This window comes from Vanessa atalanta, chromosome 2 (assembly GCF_905147765.1).
Source record: "Vanessa atalanta chromosome 2, ilVanAtal1.2, whole genome shotgun sequence".
NCBI lineage: Eukaryota > Metazoa > Arthropoda > Insecta > Lepidoptera > Nymphalidae > Vanessa > Vanessa atalanta.
Window position 1 is genome coordinate 12,294,084 of NC_061872.1, and position 15,421 is coordinate 12,309,504.

At 33.0% G+C, this 15,421-nt stretch overlaps 1 protein-coding gene and 1 non-coding gene across 2 annotated transcripts in view; one reads left to right on the forward strand and one right to left on the reverse strand.

Moving 5' to 3' along the window:
- LOC125073381 (fizzy-related protein homolog) overlaps positions 1-15,421 on the forward strand; it is a 43,766-nt gene that overhangs the window by 17,692 nt on the left and 10,653 nt on the right. Inside the window, exons 3-5 of the mRNA XM_047684193.1 lie at positions 2,727-3,004; positions 14,015-14,125; positions 14,576-14,698. Coding sequence (XP_047540149.1) covers positions 2,727-3,004; positions 14,015-14,125; positions 14,576-14,698 — 512 coding nt within the window. The remainder of the gene's footprint in view (positions 1-2,726; positions 3,005-14,014; positions 14,126-14,575; positions 14,699-15,421) is intronic.
- On the reverse strand, positions 15,191-15,264 carry Trnai-aau. The gene has a single exon. It is a non-coding gene; the product is annotated as a tRNA-Ile (tRNA).

A 15,421-nucleotide genomic window follows, 5' to 3' on the forward strand; every position in this document is an offset into this window, starting at 1 on the left:
CGAGTCGATTAACATTTAATACTTCGTGAAACTACACGACCAACTTATTTATATTGCAAGTATAGGTATATGAATATCTAATAGAAGATAAGTGGTCTCGGCCAGTACGACACAGCGTGGTCCCTTCAAGCTACTAAGACTGAGCGCAATCATTATAACGAGATCTGAGGGAGACTTACTTATATAATCTAGCAGTTAAATTTACTTTATTTCTTCCATGTTTTTATTTACTTTATTTTTACTACATCACTGTTTCCAATAAAAATTATAATTTAGTTTTTTTTTTTGCTAACTGTTATATCTTCCTTGCTCGGTCCAGTTTTTGCGTTGTTAAGTTTAGCTAAAATTTTAGTATTGTCTTCGAATTTAAATTTATATTATGAACGTAGTCTTTATCATTGGCTGCGGTCGTTTTCGAGCGAAGTGTGAATCACGACTAGCAATATCTTTCGTTAGCAACTGTGTTGAATTGCCTGCAGCTTTGCATTCTCATTGTGAGAAATAGTGTTGCGTACCTTTAAACCTATCTAAGAATCTCCATGCCGTGGAGCTGATGTCTATACGTATATTAATTGTTGGGTTTGATTAATCAAGTTAAAACTCGTTAAAAATATAACATATTCCTTTTTTAATTTAGTTGTAAATTTTCTTGATTTCACATGTGTGCTATTTTTATGGAAAATTCTTTAAAATATCTAAGAAATGTTTTGGTTAATTTTATGTTATTATAGATTTAAGTCTCAAATCGTCACCTAACCTAATTCTTGTACTGTCATTTTCCAGTACTGTTTTGGCTTAGGCTCTGTTTGTTGTTTATGCAAGTATTTCCCACTATTAATATATTCGTTGCATCATTTGCAACCAAAAAATAATTAGTTACTAATTTATCTTTGGCGTTATCCATTTTGTATTTTGATTATATTGTTTACGTGTTTTTAATTAATTTTGGTTCAAAATACATTCGATATTGTATTTTGAACAAATTATTTCCTTGTGATACCTAAATTATTGCTCCAACTACGCACTTCTCAAGTGAGTCACCTTCGAAGTGCATAAGTTCTACAAATGAATCACAAACCGTAATAACCAAAGTTGACGATGATGAAAAGATGTACCATGTTGAAAAAAATATTTTTGGCAATGTCTCCCGGGTAGTCGGAAATTGGGGGCATGCTTTTGCGTCTTTAAGTTATTCATAATTATGTCTATAATTAATAATTGTCACGTCCAATACGAGTTCCATCGTTCACATCGTTTTTGTGGTAATTTATGTATGTACAAATTTGTCTGTTTGGTCTGCTTTTAGATTTTTATTTTAAACGAAATATTCATGTGCATAACGATAGTTTTAATTTAGTACAGTTAGGTTATTGTCAGTTCGTGTCTGTTGATTTATATTAAGATACCTTGAAATTTGTTTTGTAAATTTCATCAAAAATTTCTTAAATCAATTTAATTTTCTTTCTTTAATGGTAAAATAAAAGTCATTTTCTAAATTGAATCCTATCTGGTTCTGGATGATTATAGCTAATATGATAACTAATGTGATATGTAAAGTTGAGATGAGTGAGCATTTGTTTTTTTTTTTTTTTTTCGTAAATTTTAGAACTGGCCTTCGAAGATTAATTACACTTTTAGTATTGTCAGTATTATCAGTATCCGGAATTATCTACCACATTGTTGGGTTCGATTTCAGTGTATTTTGGTTAGTAGGGAATATTTGTATTGGTTATAATTCAAGTTATTAACTCGTTCATGTTTTTTTTTTTAATACGATACTGTAATAAGTTGGAATTTTAAATGAATTGCGACATTGTATATTTTTAAATAGTTACATAATTTCTTAAAGTTTATAATAAATTAAGTGATTTAAAAATATCACCTTTACTAATAAATAAATCTAAGATCGTTGAAATGTCTAAATGTTTAGAATTATTTCGGCAATGAATCACCCGCACGCGCCCATATGGCTCTGACAAGCCACGATGTACTCTGCGCGTGCGCATAGAGCTATTTATGGATTCGTTACCGCCGCAACAGACAAAACCCATAATTTGATTGTTGGGTGGCATTTACCTGGAAATGTTTTTGTTACAGTAATCTTATATTTATAGCATTTTCATGTTATTATCGTAATATTATTTTATCCCGTAAAGTCTACCGTTGGCTGAAGCGGATAAGAGTTAAAAATATTTATCTTTTGCGGGCAAAAATGGTAATAAAATTTAAATCGGCTAAGAAAATGGTAATACATTTAGCACATCTTAAATCCCTAAAGTAAATAATTGAATTAAAGAAATTGTATTCGAGCAATCGGCGGCATTTGAAACGAATTCGGTATGAAGTATGAAAGTATATTCACACCGCAAATTAAAATGCTTCTTGCTGCGGCACTTTTTATCCAAACAAAAAACCAACAAAACAAAAATGCACCAGATAGCATTTCGAGCTGTTGTCAGAAATACGGACGCGTGTTTCAGTAATATAAATAATACTTTATTTATTGAGAGTTCTTTGTATTGTACTCTCAGCTTAATTTGGGCTCTTTAATCTTTCCTTTTCACTAATAAAAAACATTATCTAAGTAATTAATCATAACACCTCAGTCGTTGAGTGATCGCAGATATTTTTTAACTTCTCATTGTTTTGGTATTATATAATCATTATTTTCATCAATCATTATGTTGCCGATTTGAAAATGTTCATTTTTATTTTCTCCTTTTCAGCAATTCGTCGTGGCACAGAAAATCAGCCAGCTAAGAAACCTCGCAGCGACGGCGGTAACGATGGAGCTGGAGGGGGTCGAGACCATCTAGCATATGGATGCCTACTGCGGAACGAACTTCTTGGTGCTCAGATAGAAGAGTTAAGAGGTCCACCGACAAATTGTGGCGAAAGTAACAGAGCTGCGCTGGGCGCTGTTCAACTAGCTTCAGCAGCTAGAGCGGCATTGGCGTACTCTCCGCCAGTCTTTAGGTTCCGAGCACCCGTACACAGTGCTGAGGTAAGTTCGATTGACAATATTTAATAACAAGGTAATATTATATAAAGGGCTCATTACTATATATATTTAGGACAAATTTTGAAAGGCCTTATTTGAAAATATTCCAAACAGAGTGCTCCATTAACAGACCGCTTGGGAATCAAGTTATATTTGAAATACCTTTTTCGGTCAAAAATTTGAATTCACCAAGTTCAGGTAAATGCATATCTATACTTGGAATATTTTAATTTAAATTGTATAAAAAATATAGCCGGCGATTAAATTGCTAACATTATATCCTGTCTTAAAAGTATATATTTAATTAGCCTCATGATTTAAGATAATATTTTTATTTTCACTTTTATGCCGTCCTTCTAATGTGTCTGATACTGTGCGAATATTTTACAATCCGACTGTCATAAAGAAAAGGACTCCGTTTGATCGGAATTCGGGTTCCGTTTCAGTGAAACTTTAAAGCGATTAACTTCTTCGTCACATAAATAAGATTTGCCTTCTAAATAAGACTCAACTAATATATTTATTTTGGGCTCAGATAAAACGTTTCAAGCTTTTAATGAATTATAATTATATAAATAACACACCACTTAGTGCTAATTTCGAAAGTCTTCAACTTAGAAATCAAATATTTAAAATGAAATAAAAATACGGTACTTCTATACTAAATTGCGCGTTTAATTAGTGTCTTCGTATTAAAAACCAATATCAACATATGATATCTTTATATATGGATGTGTCTAATTGCAACGAATTTTTTATTTGCCAACAATAAAAGGTAATTAAAGAATAAAGGGTAATTAGTGTTTTTCATGTTTGTTTTTTAGTCTTCGGAACATAAAATTTTTTGTGCATTTTTGATTTATGCTTTTATGCAGATCATGAAATGGTGTGGACGATAAATTTCGTCAGGATGACTGCGAAAGATCCGATGCTTCGTTGTCACGACTGTATTTATGAACACATCATCGTGATATATTTAAAAATGTACCTCTTCTTTGGACCATGATGAGTTAGTTAGAAAACAATAATTGACGATCTTTGTCCTTTGGAAATCGTTTTGTTTTAGTACCTCTTGATTTGAGTTCGCTATAAAAACGCGTCCGTAAATTCTTAATATAAAAAATTATTTTTTTCTTTCTTAAGCATGGAATTTTGTGATTTTATTATTACAAAATTACCATTTTTTTTCCAGTTATAGTGCTTATATAAATGATTTTTGTTTGACCCAGTAATTTTGTCATGATATTCAAGAATTACTTGTGACCCAAGTATTAAGACTCCGAAGTGACTTCGAGGTGAGTTCACCAATACATTTAAATGGGCTATTATGTCACGTAAAGTTGCCCATCTAATGGTGATGCGATCTCGATGTGACAGTATCTTTGGTAATTTCGATATGACAAAAAAAATAAAAACTTTTAAAACACCAAGGTTGCGAGTTTTTATTATAGGGTCAAGTCATTTGACGATTTTGTCAAGTTATATTTCGAGTTGATTTAAAATCGAGTAAAGTTTTTATCCTAAAATAAAGAATACCTTTATTTTTAGCAGGCAAATGTCATTAATTTTCTATCATTATTTTTTTAGAGGCCATCAAACTTTTAAATAAATATATTTCTTGAAAAGCAGCGTGATCCACATTCATGCTCTACCTTTTATAAGGTACGATAGCGATTCGTAATTTATATGTCCATTGATTTGAAATTAGTGTTAGTGAAATTCGAAACTTTTAGGATCCATTTTCAAGTTATAGGAATAACGATGTCGTAAATGTTGATTAGTACCATTCCAAAAGCCCGAACGCCAGAAAATATTTAGTATACGCTGTTTAGAAGTTGTCGTTTTTTATTATTTTGAGCCTTTTGAGAACTCGAAGATACGTAAATATGGCGGATTAAACATACGTCGAGGCAACGACCAACGTGAGAGGATAGGTTTACCATCGGTAAAAATAAAAATTACAGTTTATTTAATTCCTTTTTTATACAAATAAAATGTTATTTTATAAAAATTTCTGGAATCGTAAACGTTTAAACAAACTCTGTATTTGTAGCGTTTAAAACGGCGTTTCGGCCTTAAATACGTATTTTTGCCAAGTATTATTACGATGAAATCGTTGAATGTGTCGGTACCCTTTGTAATAACAATCCAATTATCGAATGTCACTCCTTTATGAGGTAACGTGCGCGTTCAAATCAGTAAACGTAAACTTTGCCCCCTCGGTAGCAAGACGTAACGCGTACATTTTCTTTATACCTTTTTGTCTCGTAATTATTTATGCAAATCCGAGACGCCTCGCTGCGACTATGTCCGCTTTAAACTTACGCAAGTTAAGTCTCTTTTGTTATAAAGTTTAGAAATGACGTCGTCCACAATTCTGTTCGAAACACTTTCTGGTTTAACATAGTTTAATAAATAGCAATCCGTGTGAAAAACGTAAACGGAAAACGAGATGGCGTGTGGAGAATTTTATGTATATTACACATTTCGCAAATGTTCTAGGATGGATGTTCACTTCTCACACGATCTTAATATTCGCTTCAGTGATTTTGGTACACGGTCAAACGGATAGGTTCGCTTAAATTACTCGCTTATTTTTTTAATGTTAATAAATAAAATCAACTATAGTCGTAACCGAATGCAAAAAATTCGACGATCGAATATTCATTACACTCGACGTAAGCTGTAATGTACACATAGCGAATAAACATAGCCGCATCATATTTTAAGTGTGAAGTAAACGAGTCGGTCGGTAGAAAGGAACACTGGCTGGTGTCCTCTTGCAAAAATACCTTTGTGTGTCAATTATCGCGTTTAGCGCTATAGTGACAATGAACGTATGCTAATGATAACCGTCTATGTTTTTTGTTAAGTTTCGTATTAAATGCAAATTTGAATGTATATATATAATTTTTTTTTTTCGTAGGTACCTAAAATTTTATTGGTTGTGCATCTTTTTTCACTGGCCATTACGTTCGATACAATGCCATTGTTTTTTTCTCTCTCGCATAATTTCTGTCCCGTCATTTGTCCGTCCGACTGACATCACTCAGCGGTGACAACGACCTAAAATAAATTATTAAAATTTTACGGTCAAACGTTTAGAATATTATATTTTGCATGTTGTTTGTGTCCGTTCGTTTTTCAATTCATAAACAAATATAGGTTTCGAGTACAAAATGATTATGTATATCCGTCACGAGAGACGTGATTATTTGTTCGGCTGAGTGTGTTTTAAAATATTTTAAGTTTTGTACTTTAAATATGTTTACTTAAACAATTGCTTAGTCTGCTTACTGAATTTTAACTTCTTCTAGTAAATGTAAACAAGTTACATTTTTTTTTTTTATATAAAAAATATCAATAATGATTTAGTCCATTATTTTAGTATTGCCATGGTCATATTAACTGATAGACTCCCAGCGATAGTTAACTATATAATTTATATCTGTGCTTAGTGTAATTTCTGCTGGTCTCAATTTATGTACATTAGTGACTAGTCAGTGGCGTTGATTGCCATTCACGATCTGGCCAAGATTGCTCACGTTTATAACCTCGCTGTCAACGGGTGGTTTTGTAAAAAAAAAAATCACCAAAAAAGTAAAGTATGTAGGTAGATAGGTACATCTTCTTTACTCAGGTGAGAGGTCAACTAATGTTCTAAAACGTATTAATTTAAGAATGTGTTATTGAAATTCATTAAATAACACGTCAGATCTCTACCTATTTAAGACGTCTTCTAAAAAAAGATTAACGACTACATCATTCATTTAATTTAAAATTTAATCGATGTAAATCTAATGAACTTCGTATCTGGTAGACGATATAGGCACTTAAGTGCTCTTATAAATGCATACTTTAACGATAGTTACGTGTGTAAGTATGTTTAACTTTATTTTATATATATATATGCAATCGAATTTATATAATATCTTTGTATATACTCGTTTAATGATTTAAAATTAGAACGTTTTTTTAAATACGGCTTCGTTCCCTCTTTTGGGGGTTTTATGTCAGAAAAAAGTTCAAGCTTGCTTTATAACAAATTTTATCAAATTAGATTCAGTCGTTTAAAGAGACACAGACACAGACTTTTGCATTTATAATATTAGTATAGAAAACATAGCACGCCTTGTAAATCCAATCTATCATATGCCATCTACAAAAAAACGTTCAAGAATATTCATGACAATCTAGATTTGTTCTATGGGCACCACCCACTGGATTATACGCGCATAGCTATTGAATACAAAATTCGGTTCATACGTGAATGCATTGACAGTGACTCAATTCCAAATGCGTCTCCATATAAATTCTAATCGGCGCTTTGTGTAAATGTAAATTTTCGGCCACCGATGAATTTTGTATCGACTGCATGCATTACAATTGTAAAAAATTTTTGGCACATTTTATTCGCCTTTGTCAAATTAAACAATGTGACATTTTAATGTTTTCTTATCTTTATTACGTGTTGCAAAATTAATTTTTCCAATCATATAAATGTCGTTTGTTAGTACGTTCGTGCAGGTATTCGAAGGATAAATATTATTAATCTTTAGACTTACCCATTCAACAAATTTTATTGTTTAGAGATTCGTAATTCTTTATTATGTAAGAATCATTTTATGATAACTAAAGGCTATTCAAAACGATGCACAATAAACAAGCCGCTATAAATTTCTGACGTCAAAAATAAATTCTATCGGCGTTAATTGAATTCGCTTATTGGGTTTTGGAGCCGGTGCAGTGATCGAATTACGCCACCTTTTCAGGAAGCTCTCATAGATATAAAATGTGTATGGTCGTTGTTTTTTATACAGAAGCGTAACTTAGTTAGTGCGTAAAAAAAACTCCTTATGTATTCACCACGTGCCCATTTTTTATATTACCTCTTCACCTGACAAGTTGGCGGGGTAAAGCACCTCTCGGTAAAAAAAAAATAGAGTACGTTCAATGCAATCTTAGACAATTTACTTTTATGTTTTATTAACTATAAAATGATTGTTATGACGGAAACGGTAATTATAAGGACGCGAAATCAAAGGAGAAAAGCTTTTAACTCATATTCCCATAGCGATTCATAAAATCAATTATCTGACTGCGCCTGCTTCGTTACCGTCTGCAATTATATTATAGTGCTCACCGTCTTGGGTACAGTGCAGGCGCGACGAATCCTCACGTCTCGGTTTATCTAATGCTTTTTGCTTCAAGACCTTGAACGGATAAAAGTCTAGACGCTTTGCAATTTACAAATTTTGCGCCTGCGCATTTCAATGATGCGTGCGATCCTAGGGTTCATTGGTCCGTTTGTGTTGAAGTCGCTGGTGATTCTTTTTTATCACCGGTAAGAGTCGGGACGTATCCGTGATTAAAATTTTCAACGCACGATATTTTAATTGTGACGTATCTTTTCACTCGTGCAAAAATTATCTAGGACATAGTCCAAATTGTTTTTTAATGTAAATTTAAAATAGGGATCGATTGATCGACTACATGTTTTAATTTGATATGTTCACGCTACGGTTGATTTATTGTCCGTATCCTCCGGGACAAGAATTTAATGTTCCTAGTGAAATTGATTTTAAACTTAATGGTTGCGCAAAAAGACGCAAAAAATCTAGCCGGGTTTAACTGCTACTTCTCACGTGAAATAATCATTTATTCGTATGATTGAGTTTATTAAAATCGTAACCTAACTTCAATTAGTTAATGGCTATTAAATATAGTAATTACATAAATAACTTCACAATAATTCAATCTGTAGAGCGTTACTCAGAAATGTTTATAGTGTATGATAAAAACTTGTATGATGTACGATAGTGATAATTCTCATTCGTTCGTCATACGTTGCGTTATGTTTTCGGCAAAGGCAACTCACGCAGCAAGATATTAAGTTCAGTCTAGACTTGCGGTCATTGGCAGGGGATGAATTGTAACTTTTGCAGCATTTGATTCTACAAATGCATTTTTTCTTTTTATTCTTTATCAGAGTCCATGTAATCGTTTTCTTTGTTGTTTTTGAGACGATAGGCAAGCTGCTGTTGTGTTTTTACTATCTAGATCATGTTTTAGATTGTCCGTTTATTAAAGCAGAGTCACGGTTTCGATTCATTCTCTAGGCTGCTCCTTCTAATTTCCAAGACGTCTCAGTCTGTCGACTCGGTTTCTCGTTAATTATATCGAAACTTTTTTTATTCTATATGCCCACTGGTGTTTGTACCTCGTGGCCTTGGTTGTTCGATGTCATTTACTGACATGTAAGTGGCTCTTTGTGATTTTTTGCTTTATAACAATGATCGAAAGTCCACTGATTGACATTTACAAGTCACTAATCACCATGCAGATGTCCTGTGTTATCTGATACATAGTATGTATGTATTACCTAATATGACAAAGTCGTTGACTGACATCGCGCGGCGGGGATCGTTTCGTACAATACAATACATTATTGGCCGTTCGTTAGATATTATGTTTAATCTGAACCTAAAGGCCTTTGATATTTTAGGTATCAGACTAGATGTTCGTTTGGTTCTATTGTTATTTCGATGTTGCAAAAAGAAATGAAAAATTGAATCGCAATCACATTTACTACCACCCACGTGTTTTGTGACTCGCGATGTATCGGTATTATATAATAGTTTTTTAAACGCTTTTATCCGTTTCAATTTTGGCTTACCTTATGTAAATGATATTATCTCGAATATATTTAAATTATATTCTAATTTAATTTTAATAAACTTAGCTCCTGTGTCGTCAGCTACAGGTTTGGTCAGAAGTGACCAACGGTGTTCGCTTAGTGGTTTATTTACAGAATCAACACCTACCGGTAACTGAGGGTATTTCGCAAGAGGCATCTACTTGGCCTTAATTTTTTTCCTACTATGTACACAATTGCTTGTTTGCCGAGGCTTTTGCGATCGAGGCCCGGTAGGGTTACGTTTATTTACACAGTTAAGTCAATTGAATCGGCATATTGAGTCAAATCCACGACACCATTTTTAAATTAGTCGGACTTTTAACTTACCGCAATGCTATTAAAAATTTACCTTCAATTTCTTACGTTGGCTGCAAAACGACATTGGTTAACATATTTGAAAATTTCTTGTGCGAAGTTTGTTATTTAGATGACTCATTATAATGGTGCTAAATTCAGATAAGTTCCGGGTTTGGATAAGTTTTATATTTGTATTCTCTTCACACTAGGTCGACTGAAAGGGGACTACGTTTTTCTACGGTAGCACAATTTTTTATTATTGCGCATCCAACGTGACCTGTTTACGGATCCGTTCAGGTCACAAAATCTGCCATTCATTTATAGTACCAATCAATCTGTTATCTAAGATCTAGTCACTACATGGTATATTTCTAGCTTTTTATGCGTCTGCTGTCTGAGGTTAATAAACTTGGATTCTGATTGCTCATTCATCTTACATCATTGTGGTTTGCGTTATATTGAAATTTTTCTTTTACCTTTTTCTTAAGACGCTGTCATGTCATTAAAGTAATAAGTACATTACAATTTTAACTTCTTAATTCACTATCGTGTTTTGCGTTGTCTTTGTAATTGATAATTACTTAATACGATTCCGTTGGTTTGACTTCGTCAGTTCGCGGGAGTTCAATTGACATAGTTATATTTGCTGAAATAATGCATAGTAAGTCCATAGTAAACTAAGTTTAGGTATCGATTCAAATTTTCTGTTTGCATAATGATGATATTTTATTCATCGTCTGCGATGACATTTTACAAGATACCGTTCTTTTTTTCACCTATTGCTCATATTTTATTTAAATGTATATCAACCCAATATTTTAACACATAAATTGTCATAAAATGTATATTAAATACTTTTTCTTATAGTAGTATGAACTGCTAAAATATAAAGATTTAGGTTCTTTTAAATTGTTATTAGAAGTTGTCCAATAAATCGAATTGAATGAATTATTCGATGCAGTTAATGCAGACTTGCATTAGGTCGATGTCCATTAAATGGCGTATCGTTTTCTGATCTATTGTTCGGTGCCTCTATCTATTCCCTCTGAATAACGCAATTGTGCGAAGAGGAAATAGGCAATTGCTCGATCTATACATTATCTACGACCGCAACACTACACAATGATGGCTACCGTCACGCCATTTCAGATTTATATATTTAAATTATCATTTTATTACCAAATTAACATCTGACCACCTCAATATAAAGTGCAGGATGTTAAAGATTATTGCTTTTTTTTTGTACATAGAAGCACTTGATAAATCGTTGAATCTTTGCAACGCGTTGAAGCGAGTTAGGTAAAAATATTTTTTATTACAACATGACGTGACTTAGAATATTTTATTAATGTGCTTCAAGCGTTTCGACAGCAATTTTATTTTTATAATTATACAAAAAATATAAATCATCCAATTAAAATAGCATTAGTATTCGAAATCATCGAAGAGGTCAACTCTGTAGCAGTGCCAGTAAGAAATAATAATCCGGATTAGTTATGCGTTACTTGAATATATGTACAAATGTTTTTTTTTATGTCTCAGATGATTCTTCTTCGATATCAGTTTAATGTTCTAATATATCATCGGATTTTATTAAAAAATCACCGTATCCAAATATAAGTTTAATTTTAAGTGTCTAATAAGATATAATCTCCATGAGTCATAATTTTGTAATAAGCGAAATAGCCGAAGCTTTGTCATTCTCTCATAAGAGTAGTCTCTTAATTCGTTATCCTCGTGAATCTCAGCTGACGGAACATTTGCGTGTTTTTTTTTTAAAACCAGTTGCAATTTCCCACAGGCAATTTTCGGCTTACATAATATAATAATATGCATTCGTTTTCGACCACATACCAAGGCCAGTGTGTCGACGACCATTCGGGGGCGGGGCGTTTGCTAAGTCAATATCTCCTTAAGTGGCAGTTGTAAATTAATCATCATGCACACTATGCACTTTCATTCTTATTTCAGTTTTCCCGTTACTTTTTCATTCATAGCTATTCTTAATAGTATTTGATTTTTTATAAATAACGTGTGATTTCATTTGAAACGAGCAAATAATTTAAATTTAGGACATTAACGGTTAAGGTAACGATATCTGTAGTACTACGTGTAAATCCCTTTCTTTATCAACAATATTTATTGTAAGCGTGCTTAACTCTCGTGTTTTTGTGTCAGCGTCTTATGTTTTTTTGTTTGAAGTGGGTGTCACAAACCCAGTTATATTTCCATTTGAATCGCATTAATGTGTATGCAAAGGCGACAGGACGTGTCCTTTTCGTATATAATGCTTTGAACGCAGTGTTACCCGCAGACTTCCAATAATATCACCCACGCTATTTAATTTTAATTCAACTTTAAAATTATTATTCGCACAAAATAATACGCATTGTTATATCATCCTACGTTAAATCCCACGAAAATTTTTATGCTTTCTGAAGCATCTAGATTACTCAGGAGGTATAATAAAACTGGTTGATGGTCGTGATTATTGCCATGAGTTTACGCGAAATGTGCACTTTTTTGCAGTAAATTACTTAGAATTTTTATAATGCCTGTTAGTGCTATAATATCCATTAAACTTTTAGCATTTTTCTAGGATAATTGTATATTTATTATTCGTGGCGTGTCGCTTTGTTTTCAATGAACGACAAGATTCAGTAGGACAGTTTTGAGCGACGTAGCAACAGGTCTAGCTCTTATAGGAGATCGATTATAAGAAAATGAATAGAATTTTGGTGATGATTAATTGAAAGATTCGTTTGAAAAAAATCGCTGACAAATCGAAACGCTATCGAATGTGCTGAGTTTAATTTTGTTACGTTTGTTTTTTCAGTCGTTTTTTTTTATCGCGATTCGCACAAAAGGCAACGGGTAGCCGAACCTTTCAAGGACTTACGTTCCGCTCCAGGAGGTTTCTAGGCGATTTCCCCATTTGGGCCTCTAAAATTTCACTATACAGCTTATAAATAAATTACTAGTAATGATTCGTCTTACGTAACATCTTAGAATAATATACATACTTAACTCGAGAGTTACAATTTAGTAACACTAATGAACATCGCACTCAAATTTTTATGTTTTTTGTACTTGTATATTACCGCTTCTCGCTGGCACGGCGTTGAAATTAGTCGATTCAATTTGTCAGTAGTTTTTGTTCCGTTAGTGTTTTCTGTGCTGCGAACTGCCCGAGCATTTGTCTTTTTTATTACCCGAGAGCCTAATGAGTGCAGCATCATTTGTTACTTTAGCACCGATTCTAACGCCTCCCGTGAATGCGTCTCTCCTTTGAATGTTTTGTACTTTGTTACCACAAATCTTTGTCCAACCTCTTCGGTCGTTCGCTAGTAGATGTGAGCTTAATTTAGACAGAAATCTACGCCTATTATTCTGTTCGTCGTATCTTGATGAGTTTCTCTGTGTCTATAATGAGATTGTCAAGATACTAGTAAACATTTATTTTTTTTGTATGTCTGCGATAAAGTTTATTTTTATTATTTTTTGTTGATCTACACGTTTCTAAGCGTCGATGAAAGATTTGCTAAGTAGTTAAAAATTTCGATTAAATTTAATTTATTTCCTCGTCCGTTTATTTTATTGCCTTTCAAGTTGTCGAATATTGATTGAATTACAAACGGCTTGTCTCGCGTCATCTCGTTTTGCAATTTTAGTTTTCGCCGTTCTACTTGATATGTACGTTGTATAAAACTTGAGCGAATTCGTATATAAAACTGTGTAATAAATGTCTACCGACGATAAAAAGAAGGTACGATTTTTTTTCTGCATTGAAGTATTAAATCAAGTGGTCCATTTTGTCATGTTTATTGAACATTATTTTTTAAAGACGTTTACTTCGTCTTGTGCATTTTATGGAAACGAATTCGATAGGGCGTAAAGTTTTGTATTTGAATACGTTCGGTTTTATGGTTTTTTTTTTAATATTTTAGAGTCCATTAAAACGTGTTTTTTATGCTATGCCACGATACACTTGGATTTAACCGTAATGTTTATTGTTTCAGGAGAATATAGATCCTTCGCCGTATAGCCTATCGCCTGTGTCAGCGAAATCACAGAAGCTACTACGATCGCCGCGTAAAGCAACTAGAAAAATATCAAGAATTCCCTTTAAGGTATTTATTACCGACTCATATCTAATAGTCAAAGTCATTATTTATTATAGAAGCGCGATTATAATCAACCACAGGTTTGGAAGGAAATACTTCAGACACGGAAAGAACCGACTACCTCTAATATACAATTATATCTCCCACTATTGTTAATAAAATTGTATTTTTTTTTATCAAACGCTGATGCGATTTGATCGTTTAGAGAAAGAAGGAATATCTGTATATATCCTCATTTTTGTCTTGTTTATTTGGTGTCTGTTATGTGGTATTTGGATTCGTGTCCACTTACCTTTAAAGACACGTGCACGCCACTGGTTGCGTGTATTATCGAGTAACAGCAATCTCGGAACATAAACCGTTCGAACGAAACATCGCTCCGCAAATAAAAACGAAACGTCTAACTCATTAGATAATTCATTAAACCTTTTATTATTTATTGTTATTTTATTGTAGGTGCTTGATGCGCCGGAGTTACAGGACGACTTTTATCTGAACCTGGTCGACTGGTCCGCCCAAAACGTTCTCAGCGTTGGACTTGGAAGCTGCGTGTACCTGTGGAGCGCATGCACTAGCCAGGTACGTGGATTCATTCCAACATTCGCTCATTTCTAAGTATCGAACGATATTATATTGATTATTTAATCTTAAAGATTATAAAAAGTCCTTAAAGAGCGCTTTGTTTTATCAGTTTAAATTTGGCGTGTCTTATAATTTTTTTTTTGATATGGCAACAATTCTTAATTGATGTTTCATAAAAAGAATTATTAATGCCAACCTGTCAGTCAGATACGGATTGCACTAAAAATATTTAAATAATAGCTAAAATTAAAGTCATCAAAAACCCGAAATCTCACACCGTCGTAAAATATAATACACGAATATTTATCAAGAATTAATATCTGCATAGTATCCGCTGTGTTGCGAAAAGAACGGAAATCGAAGCGAGCGAAAAAAAAAAAAACAACTAAAACACTGATTTTATATTTATAATATTACTTGTTTTTATGCAAAATAATAAACCTAATGCAAATAAATGTTATATACCTATCATGCAATCTAAAAAGTCATTGGCCCATGAGGGGATCGAACCCGCGACCTTCGCGTTATTAGCACGACGCTCTAACCAACTGAGCTAATGGGCCGTTGGCATCGATGCCGAAAACATCCATGTATTATCTTTATGCGACATAAAATTGACGTGAAAATATTAAATTGATAAACCAGTTATTACTCGGGTAATAAAAATCGTCTAGTTCAGTGCATAGGAGTTATATTCAGACGGATTACGTGCGAAGCGAA